Here is a 20,364-nt window from a genome sequence, read left to right on the forward strand (position 1 = left end):
TATATCTTGTTCGTGAAAGGGATATTGATGTTGATATTATTTCTGAGAATGAGTGGGATACAATTCAAGATATTTGTGATTTTCTTGAGCCATTCTATGAGATTACCAAGCTTTTTTCTGGTTCAAAATATCCCACTGCAAATTTGTACCTTTCTTGCATAATATGTATTGAAAAGATTTTGACTGATTCCCACCAAGATCCTAGTGATGCTGTGAGAAAGATGGCTGCTCCTATGTGGGAAATGTTTGATAAATATTGGTCCGATCATTCTATGGTTCTGTCTTTTGCCTTTTCACTTGATCCACGTTTTAAGATGACTTTCCTTAGTGATTATTATTCTATGCTGTATGTACCTACTGCGGTTGAACAAAAGGTAAATGATGTGCTTGCTGCGTTTGTTGCTTTATATGAATGTTATATGAATACCACTCAATCTGCTCCTGTTGCACCCTCTCCGTCAAACCTTGGTCCTCCTCGTCCGTTCCAAATGCGCAAGTTACGTCATGATTTTCCTCGTATTTCTGCATCTAGGACGGCGAGAGGTGATGTGGACTCTTATTTGGCCATGTCTCTTATTGTTGATTATGATGGTTTTGATGTTCTTGAATATTGGAAGGGACAGTCTACCTCTTATCCAACACTCGCACTAATGGCTAGAGATATTCTAGCCATTCCAATTACTTCTGTTGCATCTGAATCTGCTTTTAGTGTTGGTGGTCGGATCCTTAACAAATTGAGATCTTCTTTGTTACCAAAAAATGTTGAAATTTTGGTGACAACGCGAAATTGGCTATTTGGGTTTGAACCCGAGGAAAATGCGAAGGAGATATTAAGTGTTATTGAGGAAAATAACACTGATCATGATGATAATGCTTCAGGTAAGTGTAGTGCTCTATGAAGATTTTTTTCTTGTAATTTGGTTTTTTACCAAATTATCATATCTGAGCGCCCAATTTATATTTTATAATTAATTTATATTTTTTTTATTTTATTTATTATAACTTTCTGTCGTTTTTCCATCTCATGCTCTTAATCATAATACTCAGTATCTGAAAGTTGTTACTTTTATATGATCTTAAGGTACACTAAGTTTGATGGAGCAGTTCCTTACAGATTATTGAAAGGCGGTGTCGCATTGAGGACTAGGAGCAGGAGATCTAAGGTGGTGATGGAAGAGGAGGAAGAAGATGAAAGTGATGAAATGAGTTATACTTCTGAGAAAATTAAAGAAAAGAATGTGTCTGTTACTCCTAAAAAGAGGAGTAAAAAAAATGGGGATAACAAGGGTTCTGTTTCTCCAAATGGGTCTCGGAGTTCTCCAAGATTGAGGCAGAAATCTAATTAGTTTAGTTTTGCAATTTCTTATGCATAACTAAAATTTGGAAAAGACTTTTTGTGTAGTTAGGATTATTGATGTTTATATTATTGGTAGGGAAAAAAATGTAATGGATCTATTTTAAATTTCGTCTAAACTATTAAATGAAATGAAAGTGGTTTATCAATTTCATAGGTTAATATTTTGTATTGGTTTATATTGTTATATGTTGATTTTAATACAGTATTAATTAGTCAGGAAATTAACCTGAACTTGGTAATTATATTGGTTGCAAAGTATGAACTATGTTTATGCAATTTTGCAATTTCTGAGTTTTGTAAAATTTATACTTAATTTTTTAGAAAAGAAAAAGGCTTTACTAAATTACTGAGTTAATATATATTAACTTATAATTTATATATTTATTTTATAAAAATTTATATTTAATTTAATTTTTATCATATAGAAATAATATAATTAAGTTTAATTTAATTATTTTATATAAAATTTTATTATATTTTGACAACTTAGAAGAATTATGTAGATAAGTTCGGTCCAAAACAGGTTCAGTACAAAACAGGTTCGGTACAAAACAGGTTCCAGGTTCGGTATAATACAGGTTCGGTACAATATAGATTCGGTCAAAAACGGTCGGTTAAAAACGGGTATTAAGCGGGTCGAAAACAGGTTTCGGTCTGAAAACAGGTTCGGTATCGGTCGGTCACGGTATGATAAAAACATGTCGAAAACGGTTTTCGGTTTAAAACAAGTTCGGTACCGGTCGGTTTCGGTATGTGTAAAACAGGTCGGAAACGGTTTCGGTCACCATTCGGGTTCGGTAGCGGTCGGTATCTGGTCACTTGTATTCGGTCAAAAACGGGTTCGGTATCGGTCGGTAACAAGTCGGTAAAACAGGTTTCTGACCACATTTACAGCCCTAGTTTTAACATAAAAGTTTTTAAGTATAATAACATTCCTAATGTAACACATAACTCATAAACATACTAACATTAGTTTATAACATGAATCGTACTTAATATCACTAGAATATAATTTTGCACCCAACTTCTTAAACTTGTTCAAAGATTATTAAATTAACATACTAAAAAATACTTTTAGCATACACATACTTAATTTAATCTTGACTATAATTTCATTAAACTAACGTCCTACTGAAACATATCAGCATATTTCATACTTTGCATATTGTCAAGTAAATATAATGTAAAATTCCACAAAAAAAAGTAGGGTAGAAGTTATACCATACTAACACCAAGGATTACTACTAAGTACTAATTAGGAAAATAATAAGAGAAGTTATACCATATCAGTAGATGGAAATGTTGTAACCATAAGAATAATGTTGAAGAGAGGAAAAGAAAGCAATTAAAAAAAGAGGGAGGCAATGTGAGGCTTTTGATATCATGAAGTAAAGATTTTTCCTTCCCTTCTTCATTTACTAAGTCTTAATATATAATATGTACAAAAGCTGTAATTAAGGAGCTATGATTTAGCAGAATATCATGCTATAATATTTGACTGAATATTCTCTTAATCCTAAAGGCACAAGCTATATATGGTTAAAATAGACATTGACATAATATTTTAGAATATTATGGTCAATATTCAACATGTTGGCTTATTCACGGTAATTTTTCCAGAAATTATATGCGTTTGAGTTGATTTCCTTTTTAAGTCCCTACATATAGCCCTGGTTTGAATTTGTAATAACCATCATCATAAGGTGTTGTCTTGCATAAACCTGGGGAGACTGAGTTTATACTAATGTGTGTTCATTGTTATCATTTCTTTAGACTGTCACTTAGTAAGTGGTAGTGACCTTGTTAATATATGACAGTTGATAGGTTCATCTTGACGTAAGTAACGAGGATATTTTGTAAAACCTATGCCTATTGCTAAAAGAAAAAACGCTAATATCATCATACCCCCAAATTTTTAAGGTATCACTTTGTGTAATAAAGTTTTCCCTCTAATAATAGGATATTAATGTCATCTTATTATATAATGGAATTGGATTTTGCATTGGTAATAATTAATCCTAATCAATATTATCATATTCCATACACTGAAATTGGTTAATTTTCTTAACAATGCTTAAATGTATTAGAATTGGTTTATTTATTCGAAATACATAAATGCACTATTGATATTGGTTAATACAATCAACCTTTTATTAATCTACTTAATGTATCTAATTCATTATAATCATAAAGTGTCACTTAAAATCATATAGTCATCCATAAGATAATTGAGCTAATTACATGGATTCGTCTCAACATTAAGATAGTCTCATACAAGACAAGTTGCTTTTAATTTTATATTTGTATTATTATTTAAATTATTTTTTAATATATAAGTTTTATTATAATTTAAAATATTTCATTTGATTTCATATTAAAATAACATTATTTAACATCGATAGATTTGCCTCCGATTTGTGTTGGGAAATATTGAGAAGATCAATTCATAACTACTTTTGTAGAATTCGTGTTGTATCATTTATTTTAGTGAAAACGTATTGTTGGAATATAATATTCGCATTAGGAGTTGGAATCTTGACTATAGGATGGAGAATATCCTTAAAAATGGTTTGAGGAGGTTGATGGGAAGGGATTACAGGACGGGACCATAAAAACTTTTACTCAAAACAGGTTTATTCTTGGACGTGTAACAGCAGGTTGTAAAAACACATTAGTTTCTTGGGCATATATATGATCTGTTCTGATATGGAATATTTCTGCAAAAATGAGACAAGGAGCAAATACAAATACAAAGGATGATCAGACACTGAGACAAGTACAAAGGATGATCGAAGCTCCCATCTCTTCATCACATCGTTGGAGGTTATGTACATCACTCGGCTCGCAAGGCAGAAATTTCACAGGTAGATATAAATGTTTCAATGAGTCAGAATCAAGCCTATACGGCGTCGAGTTTCCTTGTGCTTTGGGATCATTTTTTGGAGAAGGGACATAATTAGAGCAGAAACACAAATATAGATGATCAGATTTTTTTTGTTGTGATGCTTATTATCTGCATAGATCATGAACTTAAAGTAATGAAGCCACTTAAAATCAAATCACAAGTGAATGAAAATTATACCTGTTTTTGACATTGTGTTCTCAGATTCAACGACTTATGTTGTTCTGAAAAATAGGTTTTTAACAACGATAAATGTTGTTGCCAAAAATGCAAAGGTTTTGACAACTACTTCTTCTCGTTGTAATAAAGGTTGGAGGAATTACAACAACTTTTCGTTTGCAATAATAAAAGTCGTTGAGAAAAACATTAAATTTTTGCAACTATGGAAGTTGTTGCCAAAAAACTTAGGCTATGGTTGTACCTTCAACAATTAATGTCGATACAAAAACTATATTTAGAAACGAAGAATTATTTTTTGCAATGACTATTTTTGTTGCTAAAAATGGTTTTTCATGTAATGACAAGAATTACTATCATTCTTCCTACCCCTTTCAAATAATTCACATTCACAATTTGATTTGCACATATAACTTTTAAGTCAAATCTACTTTATTTTGAAATTGATATTCCACTTGAAATTTTTAAAATCACTCGAAAGATTAATGCACTTTATCTTCGATAAGCACTGGGTAATGCCTTTAAGAACTCATGATTAATTATCATTCCAAATACCAATTAAAAACTCATGATTATTCATCAAAAACTTAAGGCTCAGATATCAATTGTTGAATGCAAGATGTTCAAAGTAGTTTAGAACAACAAATTATGTGTAGAATCACTATTTAAAGCCTTCAACTGAATTGGGGGAAAATGCAAATCAGAAACTCTAATTTAAGAACTACAAAATATGCAAGAATTAACCAATGATAAAGGAAGACAAGGGAATTAACATAATTCACCCAATATTAGCTACACCCACATCTAGACTAGATGTTTTATTAAGAAAAAAGCTTAAAATAAGCTTTAATTGTAACACACCGTTTTTCTTAATCTTAAATATTTTGACAAATTCAATAATCGTTTCGTTTTATTATTTTCTTTTTAATGCCATTTCGAAATTTTATTCCAATCGTTTTAAAGTTCCCGATTTTCTTTTATATATAATTTATTTCTCTTAAAATAAATTATCTAAATATTAAGTCTAGCTAAATTACCTACAATAACTTAATCTTTTTATTTTCTACATTAATTTATGATTAAATATTAAAATATATATAATAATTAAAAAAAAAAGAAAAAAGTAAAAATCTTGGAAGTGGGCGGCAAGGAAGGCTAAGTGCCAAATAACTTAGTCTTACCCTAATCTTTCTTGTGCATCAAGGAAAAGATTAAAATAAAATAAAATTTTTTTTTACAATATTTGGCTTATATAAAGAACCGTGGGTAAAGAAAGAAAAAAAGAGGAGAAGGAAGAAAAAAAAAAAAAAAAAGAGGAGAAAAAAAAAATCAGAAAATTAACTCCCAAATATAAACTAATTCCAAGAAAAAAATTCTAAAAACCCTAGAAAAATTCCTAAAAATCCTCAAATATTTCTTAATAATAGTATTTAGTGTTAATTATAGAAATTAAAGGTGAGGAAGCTAATATTGTGGCTAAAAGTTCTACAACAAAAGAAATTAGTTAATTGTAAAATTATTAAAGGTATAAACTCTTACATATATTTATTTACATAAAATTATGCCCATAAATTTTATATGTGTTTAGTATATATAAATTTAATTTTCTGCAAATTTTGGTGAATTAATTCGTTGTAAATTATTTTATATGATTTATTCATTGAAATTGCCAAAAACCGCATAAACCGAAATAATATAAATTAAAATAGTAAACATTAATATTTTTAAACGAAAATTTTTCTGTACATATATATATATATATATATATATATATATATATATATATATGAAATATAAGTTGTGTATTAATTTCGTGATTTATAGTGGAGTATAAATATTATTATTAATTTTTGCTAAAAAACGAATAAAATAAGGAAATTCATAAATTTGGGTTAAAAATAATTATATCTGAAAAACAAAATAAATTATTTTAGTTAGTGTATTTCCTTTTCCTTTAAATTATTTTTTGTGAAATTTTGTGATATTTAAATTTTAAAGAAATAAATTAATAAATTAAATTGTTATTGTAGGCAAAAAGAAAGAAAAAGGAAAAAAATAATTTAAAATAATTTATTTTGGTGAATAAGAATATACACCAACTTATTTAATAATAATTTATTTATTTTAAAATATTTCGTGTAGATTTTGATCTTAACAAAATTAATTATTCATGTACTAAATCTAAAAATAAGTTATTAAGAAATTGATTATTAAGAAATTAATAAAGCTTAATTGAAAATTAATCTATAAGTAAATACTAAAGACCCATTTAGTTTTGATTATAATAATAATAAATGATTATTTATATGTAACTCGTAATGAATTTATTTCTATTGTATGTTATTGTAATGTTGCATTTATATGAAAATAGTAACATGATAATAAAAAGGCTTGATAGTAAGGAAATGCCGAACCATGCTTCCGGCATGTAAAAAACGTGGGACGTGTTTTCCGGCACGTAAAATACGGCGAACACAGTAAGGTTGTTTAACCTGACCTGTGGCTCGAGCAATATTGTACTGGAGGAGTGACGACTCCCACTAAGTTAGGGTTTTGGTTTACCTCACCCTAACAAGCCCTTACATATATCAAACAAAGATCATATGTGTTGCATTCATTGAATAAGTAATCGGATTCCACGCCCTAACACTCAAGCAAAAGTGTTAGTAAATCACGCCCTGGTACTCAAGCAGAAGGACCAGAAGTTTAATATATATAAATGAATCTAATATAAAAATGAATTCCCTATAATACATAAGATACCTTGCATACTATTTATTGTGATGCACTTATTTTTACTTATTACTTATTGCCGTGCATATACTATCAATACTTGTATATTTGCGGTAAGTTTTTATACTCGATTTTTTTTACAGCTGACCGATTTCCATCGGCTGTTCCCATATTTCGGGAGCAGATGCTGCAGGTAATTTTACATGAAGTTATTAAGAAGCTATTGTATTGTCTATGTGATGTTAGTATATATGTAGTTTATATTACGAGTATGTAAAAATGATAATTATGTATTAAAGAAAGTTGTAATACGTAAAATTATATTTTAATGATTTAAGTTTTCTTTGTTTTTTTTTTGAAAATTCTGTTTTGTCTTATTTATTTTTCGCATTAATCACGGTACGAAAGACTTCCGCTTAGCATTACTTACTATATTTTACAAGAGTCCAACGCTTTGGGATAAAAGGGAAATTAAGCCCTAAAATGGAATTAAGCCCTAAAAACAGGACCTAAATTAAGAATGATGGAATTTTTATAAACTAATTCCACTTAACCCAAAGGAAAAAAAACTAATTCCATATTAATTTATTCTAAAAACCTCTTCTACTCCTTTCGCTGATGACACGACCCAAGATGCAAGAGTTCAGGCTCTGGAAAATCAGTTAAGAATGATGGAAAGGAATAATGAAAGGCTGCTGAACTTAATGGAGAAGCAGATGAGTCGTTTCCATGAAGATGATGAGGGAAAATTTTATAAGAGATTGTCTAGTCATCAACCTCCAAAATATGATGGAGAACCTGATCCAGTTCGCTTTGAGGATTGGATTGCAGAAATGGAGAAACTGTTGGAGGCTATAAACTGCCCGTTAAGGATGAAAGTGAAATTAGCCGCATTCTACTTAACAGGCACTGCTGAATTATGGTGGAGGACTGTAAAACAAACCGCCATAGATTCTACATGGGAAGAATTTATAAAGAAGCTTCGTGATCAATTTTACCCACCCTCACTTCAGAGAAAGAAAGAGAATGAATTCTTGTTTCTGAGGCAAGGAACTATGTCAGTGATCGAGTACGCAAGTAAGTACAGAGAGCTGGCTAGATTCGCTACCGAAATAGTGATCTCTGATCGGGGCAAGGCGATTAGATTTTTCGAAGGTCTGAACCTCAGGATCCAAAAAGGCACTCCTAGATATCAAGATTTTTATGAATTGTACAATCAAGCGTTGGAGTACGAGCGTATATTGGAAAAAGAAGACGGGTTTAATAAAAGAAAGAATGAATCTAGTGGGGGCAGTAGGTACAAGAAGGCCAGGAATGAGGGGAAGAAGCCGTTTCAGACTGTAGCAAGGCCGACACAGTGGAAATGTAGGTTATGTGGAAAAGATCATCGAGGCCGAAACTGTAATGGGAAGATTGTATGCTACAAGTGTCATAAGGAGGGACATCTGGCTAATAACTGCGGGGAAACGTTCAATCAGAGTAGAACAACATCAGAAGTTGTAGGAAACAGAGCATTTGGCACTCAGAGGAATGAGACTAGAGCATCCGTGGGCCTGCATGCAATTGGAGATCATTATGGTGGTTTACACCAGGAGTTTGAAGTGGAAGGTAAAGTAATTTCTGGAAAATTTCCTATTGGTAATTTAATAGCAAATGTTTTGTTTGATTGTGGAGCGGATAGGTCTTTTATTTTTAGTGCTTTTCTCCGCATATCTTCTACTTCTTTGAAACCTCAAAAATCCCATTTGTGTATCAATTTACCTGATGGTACGCCTTATCAATGTGACCGTATCTTTTATGATTTTCCATTGGAGATTTGTGGGAATCTTTTACCAGCTGAGTTAATTCAATTCGATTTGGGAGCATTCGATATAATTTTGGGTATGGATTGGTTGGAGAGATATTCAGCGGAGATTTTGTGTAAGGAAAAGGTTGTTAGAATAAAAACTCCCGAGGGAATAAAGTGCATTCGAAAGAACTCAAGATCTCAGCTAGAGACAATTTCTGTAATTCAAGCAACACAAATGATAAAACAGGGAGATGAAGGGTTCTTATGTTTTGTTACTACTAAAGAAGTAAAACCTAAACCTAGTTTGCAAGAAACCCCGATCGTGCAAGAATATTTTGATGTGTTTCCTGAAGAATTACCCGGTATACCTCCAAAAAGAGAAGTAGACTTCCATATTGACCTTATTCCTGATATCACCCCTATTTCTAAAACCCCATACCGTTTTGCTCCAGCTGAATTGGCTGAGCTGAAAAAGCAGCTAGATGAATTGCTGGAAAAAGGTTTCATTCAACCTAGTGTTTCACCATGAGGAGCTCTGGTTCTCTTTGTCAGAAAGAAAGATGGGAGTATGAGGCTATGCATTGATTATAGGGAGATCAATAAGATTACCATCAAGAATCGTTATCCTTTTCCAAGGATAGATGACCTTTTTGATCAGTTGGGGGGAGCAAGGGTCTTTTTGAAGATAGATTTGAGGTCTGGTTATCATCAATTGAGGATTGCTGAAGAATATATTCCTAAGACTGCATTCAGAACCAGATACGGGCACTATAAGTTTCTAGTAATGCCATTTGGTCTAACGAATGCTCCAGCAGCATTTATGGATCTCATGCAAAGATATTTCAACCCTTACCTGGATAAGTTTGTGGTTGTGTTTATTAATGATATATTGGTGTATTCGAAGAATGAAGAGCAACATGAGAAACACTTAAGGATAGTTTTAGAGAAGTTGAGAAAAGAGAAACTTTTTGGCAAGTTTAGTAAATGTGAATTTTGGTTAGAAAAGATATATTTTTTAGGGCACGTTGTTTCGAAGGATGGAATTTCTATTGACCCTGAAAAGATTAGGGCAGTAATGGAATGGCCGAATCCAAAGAGTGTTACTGAAGCAAGAAGTTTCTTAGGCTTGGCAGGCTATTATAGGAAGTTTGTGGAAAATTTTTCTAAAATTGCTCGACCGTTGTTTGAGTTGCTTAAAAAGGGAGTTCGGTTTCAATGGGACGAGAAGCAGAGTAAATCATTAGAAGAGCTTAAGAGGAGACTTACGACGGCACCTGTGTTGATCATGCCCGACTGTGGGAAAGCATTTGAGGTATATTGTGATGCATCGAAGGAAGGTTTGGGATGTGTGCTAATGCAAGAAGGCAATGTAGTAGTTTATGCGTCAAGGCAATTAAGGCCACACGAGTTGAATTATCCAGTACACGACATTGAACTAGCAGCTGTAATTTTTGCCCTGAAGTTATGGAGACATTATCTCTACGGAATACCATGCAAGATCTTCACTGATCATAAAAATTTGAAATATGTCTTCACTCAGAAGGAGCTGAATATGCGACAAAGGCGGTGGCTGGAAATCATTAAAGACTTTGATGTTGACATAAATTATCATCCTAGAAAAGCAAACAAAGTGGCTGATGCATTGAGCAGAAGGCCGAGGATATCTGTAAATGCTATAATGACGGTACCTTAGGAACTATACCGAGAAATCCAGAAGTTAGATCTAGAAATTGTTAATCACTTCCAAGTTGTTGAGTATTTGGGAGCAATAACTATACAACCAACTTTGTTCGAAAGAATTATAGAAGCACAACAAGAAGATCCCGAGATAATCGAGTTAATCATTCGAGTTCAAAAGAAAGGGACAAAAGCGTTCGAAGTGGGTGCGAAAGGTGAACTAAGAATGAATGGGAGATTGTGTATACCAGACAACATAGAGCTGAAAGAAGAGATTTTGAAAGAAGGAAACCAAGGAATGTTTCACTTACACCCTGGTAGAGATAAGATGATTGAAGAATTAAGAAAATTATTTTGGTGGAAAGGTATGAGAAAGGATGTAGCTGAATTTGTATCCCGGTGTTTGATTTTCCAGAAGGTCAAATTTGAAAGGCAGAAGAGTTCTGGACTACTTCAACCACTAGAAATTTCGGAATGAAAATGGGATTCCATATCCATGGATTTTGTAGTTGGATTACCAAGAACGCAATGAGAAATTGACACAATTTGGGTAATAGTTGACAGATTGACCAAAGTTGCAAGATTCCTGCCAATGAAGGGAACATGGTCAGTCAAACAATTGGCTGATGCTTATGTTTGAGAAGTTATAAGGTTACATGGAGTACCGAGAACAATTGTGTCTGACAGAGACCCAAAATTTTTGTCACGATTTTGAGAAAAGTTGCAAGAAGCATTCAGATCGAAGCTATGTTTAAGTACTGCATTTCATCCGGCTACTGATGGCCAAACCGAAAGAACCATCCAGACATTAGAGGATCTTTTGAGATGTTGTATTCTTGAATTTGGTGGTTCATGGGAACAGAAATTGCCTTTGATAGAGTTTTCGTACAACAACAGCTATCAAACCAGCATCAAGATGGCACCAAACGAAGCCTTATACGGGAGAAAATGTCGAGTGCCGTTATGTTGGGATCAGATGGACCGAAATGTGCCTGAAGGACCAGATCTTATCCAAGACTCTATTGATAGCTTGAGGGTAGTGCAAGAGAATATGAAGGCAGCACAAAGTAGACAGAAGAGTTATGCAGACAACCGTCGCAGAGCTTTGCAATTTGCTGAAGGTAACAAAGTATTTCTAAAGATTTCACCAACGAAAGGAGTCCAACGCTTTGGGATAAAAGAGAAATTAAGCCCTAAATTTATCGGACCTTTTGAAAGTTTGAAAAAAGTAGGAGAGGTGGCATACGAACTAGCTTTACCCCGGGGTTTAGCTAGAGTTCATAATGTATTCCATGTTTCTCAGTTGAGAAAGTATATCCACGACCCATCACAATGAAAACCTAGCTTATGAAGAAAGACCAATTAGAATTTTGGATCGGCAAGTGAAAGAATTGAGGAATAAAAGAATACCTCAAGTTAAAGTGCTATGGTCGAACCATCATGTCGAAGAAGCAACCTAGGAAAGCGAAACTGATATGAGAAAAAGCTATCCCCAGTTATTCATTTAGGTTCAAGTTTCGGGACGAAACTATGTTAAGGGGGGAAGAGTTGTAACAGAACGTTTTTCTTAATCTTAAATATTTTGACAAATTCAATAATCGTTTCGTTTTATTATTTTCTTTTTAATGCCATTTCGAAATTTTATTCCAATCGTTTTAAAGTTCCCGATTTTCTTTTATATATAATTTATTTCTCTTAAAATAAATTATCTAAATATTAAGTCTAGCTAAATTACCTACAATAACTTAATCTTTTTATTTCCTACATTAATTTATGATTAAATATTAAAATATATAATAATTAAAAAAAAAAAAAGTAAAAATCTTGGAAGTGGGCGCAAGGAAGACTAAGTGCCAAAATAACTTAGTCTTATCCTAATCTTCCTTGTGCATAAAGGAAAAGATTAAAATAAAATAAAATTTTTTTTTACAATATTTAGCTTATATAAAGAACCGTGGGTAAAGAAAGAAAAAAACAAGAGAAGGAAGAAAAAAAAAAAAAAAAAAAAAAAGGGAGAAAAAAAAAATCAGAAGATTAACTCCCAAATATAAACTAATTCCTAGAAAAAAATTCTAAAAACCCTAGAAAAATTCCTAAAAATCCTCAAATATTTCCTAATAATAGTATTTAGTGTTAATTATAGAAATTAAAGGGGAGGAAGCTAATATTGTGGCTAAAAGTTCTACAACAAAAGAAATTGGTTAATAGTAAAATTATTAAAGGTATAAACTCTTACATATATATATTTATATAAAATTATGCCCATATATTTTATATGTGTTTAGTATATATAAATTTAATTTTCTGAAAATTTTGGTGAATTAATTCGTTATAATTTATTTTATATGATTTATTCACTGAAATTACCAAAAAACCGCATAAACCGAAACAATATAAATTAAAATAGTAAACATTAATATTTTTAAACGAAAATTTTTCTGTACATATATATATATATATATATATATATATATATATATATATATATATATATATATATATATATATATATATATATATATATATATATATATATATATATATATATATATATATATATATATATATATATATATATATATATATATATATATATATATATATATATGAAATATAAGTTTTGTATTAATTTCGTGATTTATAGTGGAGTATAAATATTATTATTAATTTTTGCTAAAAAAACGCATAAAATAAGGAAATTCATAAATTTGGGTTAAAAATAATTATTTCTGAAAAACAAAATAAATTATTTTAGTTAGTGTATTTCCTTTTCCTTTAAATTATTTTTTGTGAAATTTTGTGATATTTAAATTTTAAAGAAATAAATTAATAAATTAAATTGTTATTGTAGGCAAAAAGAAAGAAAAAGGAAAAAAATAATTTAAAATAATTTATTTTGGTGAATAAGAATATACACCAACTTATTTAATAATAATTTATTTATTTTAAAATATTTCGCGTAGATTTTGATCTTAACAAAATTAATTATTCATGTACTAAATCTAAAAATAAGTTATTAAGAAATTGATTATTAAGAAATTAATAAAGCTTAATTGAAAATTAATCTATAAGTAAATACTAAAGACCCATTTAGTTTTGATTATAATAATAATAAATGATTATTTATATGTAACTCGTAATGAATTTATTTCTATTGTATGTTATTGTAATGTTGCATTTATATGAAAATAGTAACATGATAATAAAAAGGCTTGATAGTAAGGAAACGCCGAACCATGCTTCCGGCATGTAAAAAACGTGAGACGTGTTTTCCGGCACGTAAAATACGGCGAACACAATAAGGTTGTTTAACCTGACCTGTGGCTCGAGCAATATTGTACTGGAGGAGTGACAACTCCCACTAAGTTAGGGGTTTTGATTTACCTCACCCTAACAGGCCCTTACATATATCAAACAAAGATCATATGTGTTGCATTCATTAAATAAGTAATCGGATTCCACGCCCTAACACTCAAGCAAAAGTGTTAGTAAATCACACCCTGGTACTCAAGCAGAAGGACCAAAAGTTTAATATATATAAATGAATCTAATATAAAAATGAATTCCCTATAATACATAAGATACCTTGCGTACTATTTATTGTGATGCACTTATTTTTACTTATTACTTATTGCCGTGCATATACTATCAATACTTGTATATTTGCGGTAAGTTTTTATACTCGATTTTTTTTAAAGCTGACCGATTTCCATCGGCTGTTCCCATATTTCGGGAGCAGATGCTGCAGGTAATTTTACATGAAGTTATTAAGAAGCTATTGTATTGTCTATGTGATGTTAGTATATATGTAGTTTATATTACGAGTATGTAAAAATGATAATTATGTATTAAAGAAAGATGTAATACGTAAAATTATATTTTAATGATTTAAGTTTTCTTTGTTTTTTTTTGAAAATTCTGTTTTGTCTTATTTGTTTTTCGCATTAATCACGGTACGATAGACTTCCGCTTAGCATTACTTACTATATTTTACAATAAACCTACATTAGAAAAGAACGAAACGTTACATTAATAGAGAAATACATTGGATATAAAAAGAGTTTGATAAGAGAGAAAGGGGTAAGATAGAATCACTTTTTGAGAGATATTAGTAATAGAACATATGAAGCTTTCTAATCTAGTGTATTAGGTTGTTTACAATACATACCCACTAATACCTATATGAACAAAGAACCAAAAAAAAAGCACGAAACAATTGCACTCTAGACAAAAAAAGCCGAGTGGACTTTTTGTTGATTAACCAGTAAAGTTGAGTCAACTTTTGGTTCATTTTTCAAAGCTTTATAAAAACCTATCGAAGACGGATTGATTTTTGTCAGCTTTGGAAGTAAAATCTACTCGGCATTATCTTATGTGACCAAAGCTTAACTTTTTCTCCTTTTTCTTAACTATCGCCTTATTGCTTCCCAAACAATGCTATAATTATACCCTTTGCACACCCATATGCCCAAGACTTTAGTAGGGACCGTTTTAGGGTCGTGCAAGGTGCCTAACCGCACAGAGCCCCTAAAACTAAAGGGCCTTGTATTACAAAATCATTTTGGAATAGCATAATATTGAGGTAAAGTAGTTGGTAGAAGTTTTACTTAACAAGTCAATGGTCATATGTTCGAATTCTATTAATTATCATTTTTTTTATATTCTCTTTCGAAGGCAACTTTTTAACTTCGAGATATGTTCTCTTACATCATTTAATTTTTATACATTCAACAAATATCAATTATCAATAACTTAATTTATAAATGTAATCAACAATTTATTTCTTATTATTAAACCCCTTAAAGATTTACTCTTTTTATTATTAGTCATCAATCTATCACTATTGTTTCTCTTTCATTTTAACATTAGTGATGAAAATTTTATCTTTAACAACTAAATTTTAAGTTGTGTGAATAAATTCAATTTTAAAAAAATTAGAACTTGTGCTTAGTTTTTATTTAATTCTAGTACTTAAAACTAGAATTGTGTTGAATTTTTATTTTAGCTCAAGAAAATCTCTCTTTTTGTTTATGAAAAATAAATAGGGCCTTGAAATTGTTTGTTCCACCCCTGAACCCTAGGTATCAAAATTTCAACAATTACAAGTTTTTATATAACATTATTGTTAGATGAATTTTTTTGTATCTAGAGTTTTAGCTTTTAGTTTTTAAAAAAAAATTTATTTTATTTTTTTTTATAAAATGCAATTATTTATTATTATTATTATTATTATTATTATTATTATTATTATTATTATTATTATTATTATTAAATTTTGCTTATTTGTCTATGTACAAAAGTATTAATTATAGGGGGTTTAACTGTATCTATAATCTATCTATAATATCATAAATTATCTACGTAAATACAAATCAATGTTATGTATATTGTAGATGTGTATGAACCTCACAGTCTTATAATTTTTATTATGTTATCGGAATAATTGAAATAACTGGAAGTCTCACATGCGGAGTTCATATATTTATGACATAATAGCCCAGTCCATATAATTACTTCCTACACATTTGATCAATTTTAAGGTGCATACTTTTAAAGCATGTATGATCACTTTGACGATTATAAGTGCTAACTTTTAAAGCATATGTGAGTACTTTTAAAACCTATATGATTACTTTTAAGGCCTATGTAATCACTTTTAAAGCATATGTGATCATTTTTAATTTTCAAGTCCACCACCACCACCACAAAACGCAATACCTATAAGCCTTATAAGTGATTACATAAGCCTTAAAAATGATCACATAAGCTTTGAATGATCACACATTAAAATAAAAATACATTGGCCTTTCAAATTAATCATATAGGCCTTAAAAGTGATCATATAAGCATTAAAAATGATCACATAAGCCTTACAAAAAATAATTACATAAACTTTAAAAGTGATCATATATAAAATAACGTATTAATTTTAAAACCCTTCTAAACAAGAATTTGTGTTAAAATAAGCTTCAAGTTCTGAAAGATGTATATCAATCAATATTATAGTATTATCAAATTAACAATATTCTCTAGACAATTATCTTTGGATAAAAGGGCACTTAAAGAGTAGGTAATAGAGCTCACTTAGAAGCCCAAATGTGGCAGTAAGCTAATCGATTCAACTTAATGTTAAAAATTGTCTGCCTTTATTGTTAACTATAAGTTCAACTTTGTTGGTTGAGGTTGTTGTAATTATTTATTCATAGGTCTATAGACGGCTCTCAATGATCCAACCTATTAGACGTTAATTAAAAAATAAAGTTTGTAACTGAATGTTAATAACGCATTTGAAAGAAATCATTTCTTTCTCCCTCATGCACATTCTATATTATTTTAAATCGAAGAACATTCTTTTGTGATTTAATTTAATCATATATTTATCCTCTTAACCATCAAAATTTAATCAATTCATCAAGAAAATTTAAATTAAATTGAGATGATGAGTTTAGAATGGAAAATTAAACAAATTTGTAGTTGGTATTTTAACTTTCTAAATTTGGTAATTTATCTTACAATAGTTGAAATTTTAACTTACTGAATTTGGTATGATGTTAAAGGTGATATTTTAACTAGTTATAGTAGGTATTACACATACTGAAATAAACATATTTAATAGTTAAGTAGTTATAATTGGTGTTTTTGTATGGTATGTATGTTTTGCATGCTAAAAATAGTTTGTAATCAAATTTGGTTATGGTAGGTATTTTCTTTATTATAGTTGGTCTTTTCGAAATGTGGTATTTAACTAAAATAGGCATTTAAAATGATTTTTATAGGGCATGTAAAACTATTTTTCATAGGTATTTTTAGTCATATTAGGAATTTACTATAAATAGTTATAGTATTCATTTGAAATAGTTATAGTTATTGTTTCTTATTACGGTAGTTATCTTTATACGATAAAGTAGGTGTTTCTACGTAATAAAGTAAACATTTTCATTAACTGAAGTCGGTATTAATAATTACCATTGTAATAAAATTAAACTAGTGATAGTAGGTATTTACAACTTTACAAGTAGATTTTTAAAGTACTTATAGCTGGTGCTTTAATTACGTTTTAAGATGGTAATATTAATTGAATTTTCTATAGTAGTGGTTTTTGTACAATATAGCGAGTATTTAAAGTTGTTATAAAAGCCATTAATTTGAAACAAAAATTGTAGGGATATTGAATTATTTTTGTAGGTGTAACAGGAGCAGCAATCTCGATACATCAGTAACATTTAATAATAATGTTTAATATTAAAATATTGCGGAAGTCTCAAAATGACGAACTATTAAAAACTTTAAATCATAAAAACTAAAACTGTTTAAAACAAAAGTAAAATATTACATCTGATAACTCAAATTGAAAAAAACACATCGTCATCAAGTCATCAATAAAGATACAAAAAGCAACTAAGTTGTCAATGAATAGTAATTGTTTCGACCTGGATCGGAACCTGAACTAAATCCAGCAAAATGCTGCCATCCATGATATGGATGACAGCCGATTGAATCGGTTAGCTCTTAACGTCGAGCATAACTTTTTATCTAGCTCAAAATACGGAAATTATACGCTACATTTACATAATAATAATTTAAGTACGAACTTATAATTAATTGACACCATCGTATACTTTTACCATATTCTTTTTCTGTCTTATACTTTTAAGTCATTAAGATACCATTTTCGATCCTGACAGAAGTACGTTACTGCCACTTATACAATTCGGTAATCTTAACACTTAATTAATTTCATTTGGTTAATACTCATAATCGTAACATGCATCATAGCATCAACACTAATCAAGTTTATCACTAATCAACAAGCACATCGATATGACACCTAATATATGTAAGGATCTGGTTAGGTGAGGACCGTAGTTTTAAACCCTAACTGTGGTGGAAGTCGTCACCCTTCCAATACAATTTATGCTCGAGCTCTACAGGATAGGTAGCTAACTCCCTGTCTTACACCGCATTTTACGTGCCGGCCAACACGGGTGCCAGGATTTTACATGCTAGTCCATGGTTCGACATTACCTTACTATCAGGGTCATTCAATCAATATTCATTCACACAAGTATATCACATTTTTATTACTACAATTTGACTTTGACTTTGACTTTGACTTTGATCAACTTAGGTGATAACCTCTTTTATTCAAAAAATTCATAATTATAACGTAAAATTAACCTATATGTCTTTATACATTCATTAATAAATTTTTACACATTAAATTTTATTTATAACTTTATTTTTAATAGTTCGCTAAATTTACACTAATAACTTAATATTCTATTAATAGCCTCCAAATTAATATTTTTCACAAGTAGCTACTAAAATCTATTTCTCTTTAAATAAGTTGCCAAAATCAACATTTCCATCTTTACAATAAATAAAACTTTATTCTCTTCAAAAAAATCAAATATTCTAATTAAAATTCAAGTTAAAATTGCATCATTTGGATAAGTTTAAAAAATTCTAAAAGTTCACCAAAAATCAATATTTCAAGTTTAGAAAAATAAGTGAACTTATTAGGTTTGCAAAAATCAACATTCTAGTTATAAAAAAAATAAAACTTATAATTTCACAAAAATCAAGTTTTAAAACAAGTCAAACTTATAATTTTCACAAAAAGTCAATAAATCTAATTATAAAACAAGTAAAACTTGTAATCTCACAAAATCAATATTTCACACATAGTTTGAGCGGCAAGTATACTAAAAATATTTTTACATCATTTTACATAAATTTTGGTCAAATAGTTAACAAATAAAATATTTTGTACTAAATAGTGATTAAAAATTACTTTTATTATGAAATCTCATATATCCAAGAATAACACTTCAACATTTAATAACTTGTAAAAATTTCTCAAAAATATCTTTTTAAATTGTTATTTTATTAGTATCACAAAAATAGTTGTAATAATTTTAAATAGTAAATCAAACTCTTTTTTTTTATATGATAGTGGTCGAATGACCTATGAGTGTTTTGAGCCCTTTTCACATAAAAAGAACGACTTAATTTAATTTATCATACTAAATCCTAAACTTAAATAATTAACATAACCACTTACAAAAACAAAAAACTTTACGCAGTAACTTAGAAATTTTCTATAACCTTAAACTTAAATCTCAAAATAAAGTATAATAACAATATTCTTAATATAACCATAGTTAATAAAAAATAAGTTCATAAAATAACTTACTACCATATAAACTAATTTGAAGGTTAACATAAACATATTAATGAAGTTTTAACATAAAATTTTTTAAATATAATAACATTCCTAATGTAACACAGAACTCATAAACATATTAGCACTAGTTTATAACATGAATAATACTTAATATGACTTGAATATAGTTTTGCACGCAACTTCCTAAACTTTTTAAAAAATTATTAAATTAACATACTAAAAAATACTTTTAGCATATACATACGTAATATAATCTTGATCATAATTTTATTAAACTAACTTCCTACTGAAACACATCAGCATATTTCCTACTTTGCATATTATAAAGTAAATATAATGTAAAATTCCACAAAAAAAGTAGGGTAGAAGTTATACCAAATTAACCCCAAGGATTAGTAGTAAGTACTAATTAGGAAAATAATAAGAAATAAAACCCTCCAAAATAAATAATAATGCTCCAAAGATAATTAATCCAAACTCCCAAAATAATGATGATCTTCTAAGCTCCTAAAATAATTAAATCCAAACTCCAAAAATAATGA

General features: G+C 29.5%; 1 protein-coding gene across 1 annotated transcript in view; it reads left to right on the forward strand.

Annotated features, from left to right (window-relative positions):
- The first annotated feature begins 7,837 nt into the window (after positions 1–7,837).
- The window catches only part of LOC130808062 (uncharacterized), a 52,927-nt gene continuing 40,400 nt past the window's right edge, over positions 7,838–20,364 (forward strand). Inside the window, exon 1 of the mRNA XM_057673512.1 lies at positions 7,838–9,050. Coding sequence (XP_057529495.1) covers positions 7,838–9,050 — 1,213 coding nt within the window. The remainder of the gene's footprint in view (positions 9,051–20,364) is intronic.

Source organism: Amaranthus tricolor, chromosome 1, assembly GCF_026212465.1.
Source record: "Amaranthus tricolor cultivar Red isolate AtriRed21 chromosome 1, ASM2621246v1, whole genome shotgun sequence".
In the NCBI taxonomy this organism is placed as follows: domain Eukaryota; kingdom Viridiplantae; phylum Streptophyta; class Magnoliopsida; order Caryophyllales; family Amaranthaceae; genus Amaranthus; species Amaranthus tricolor.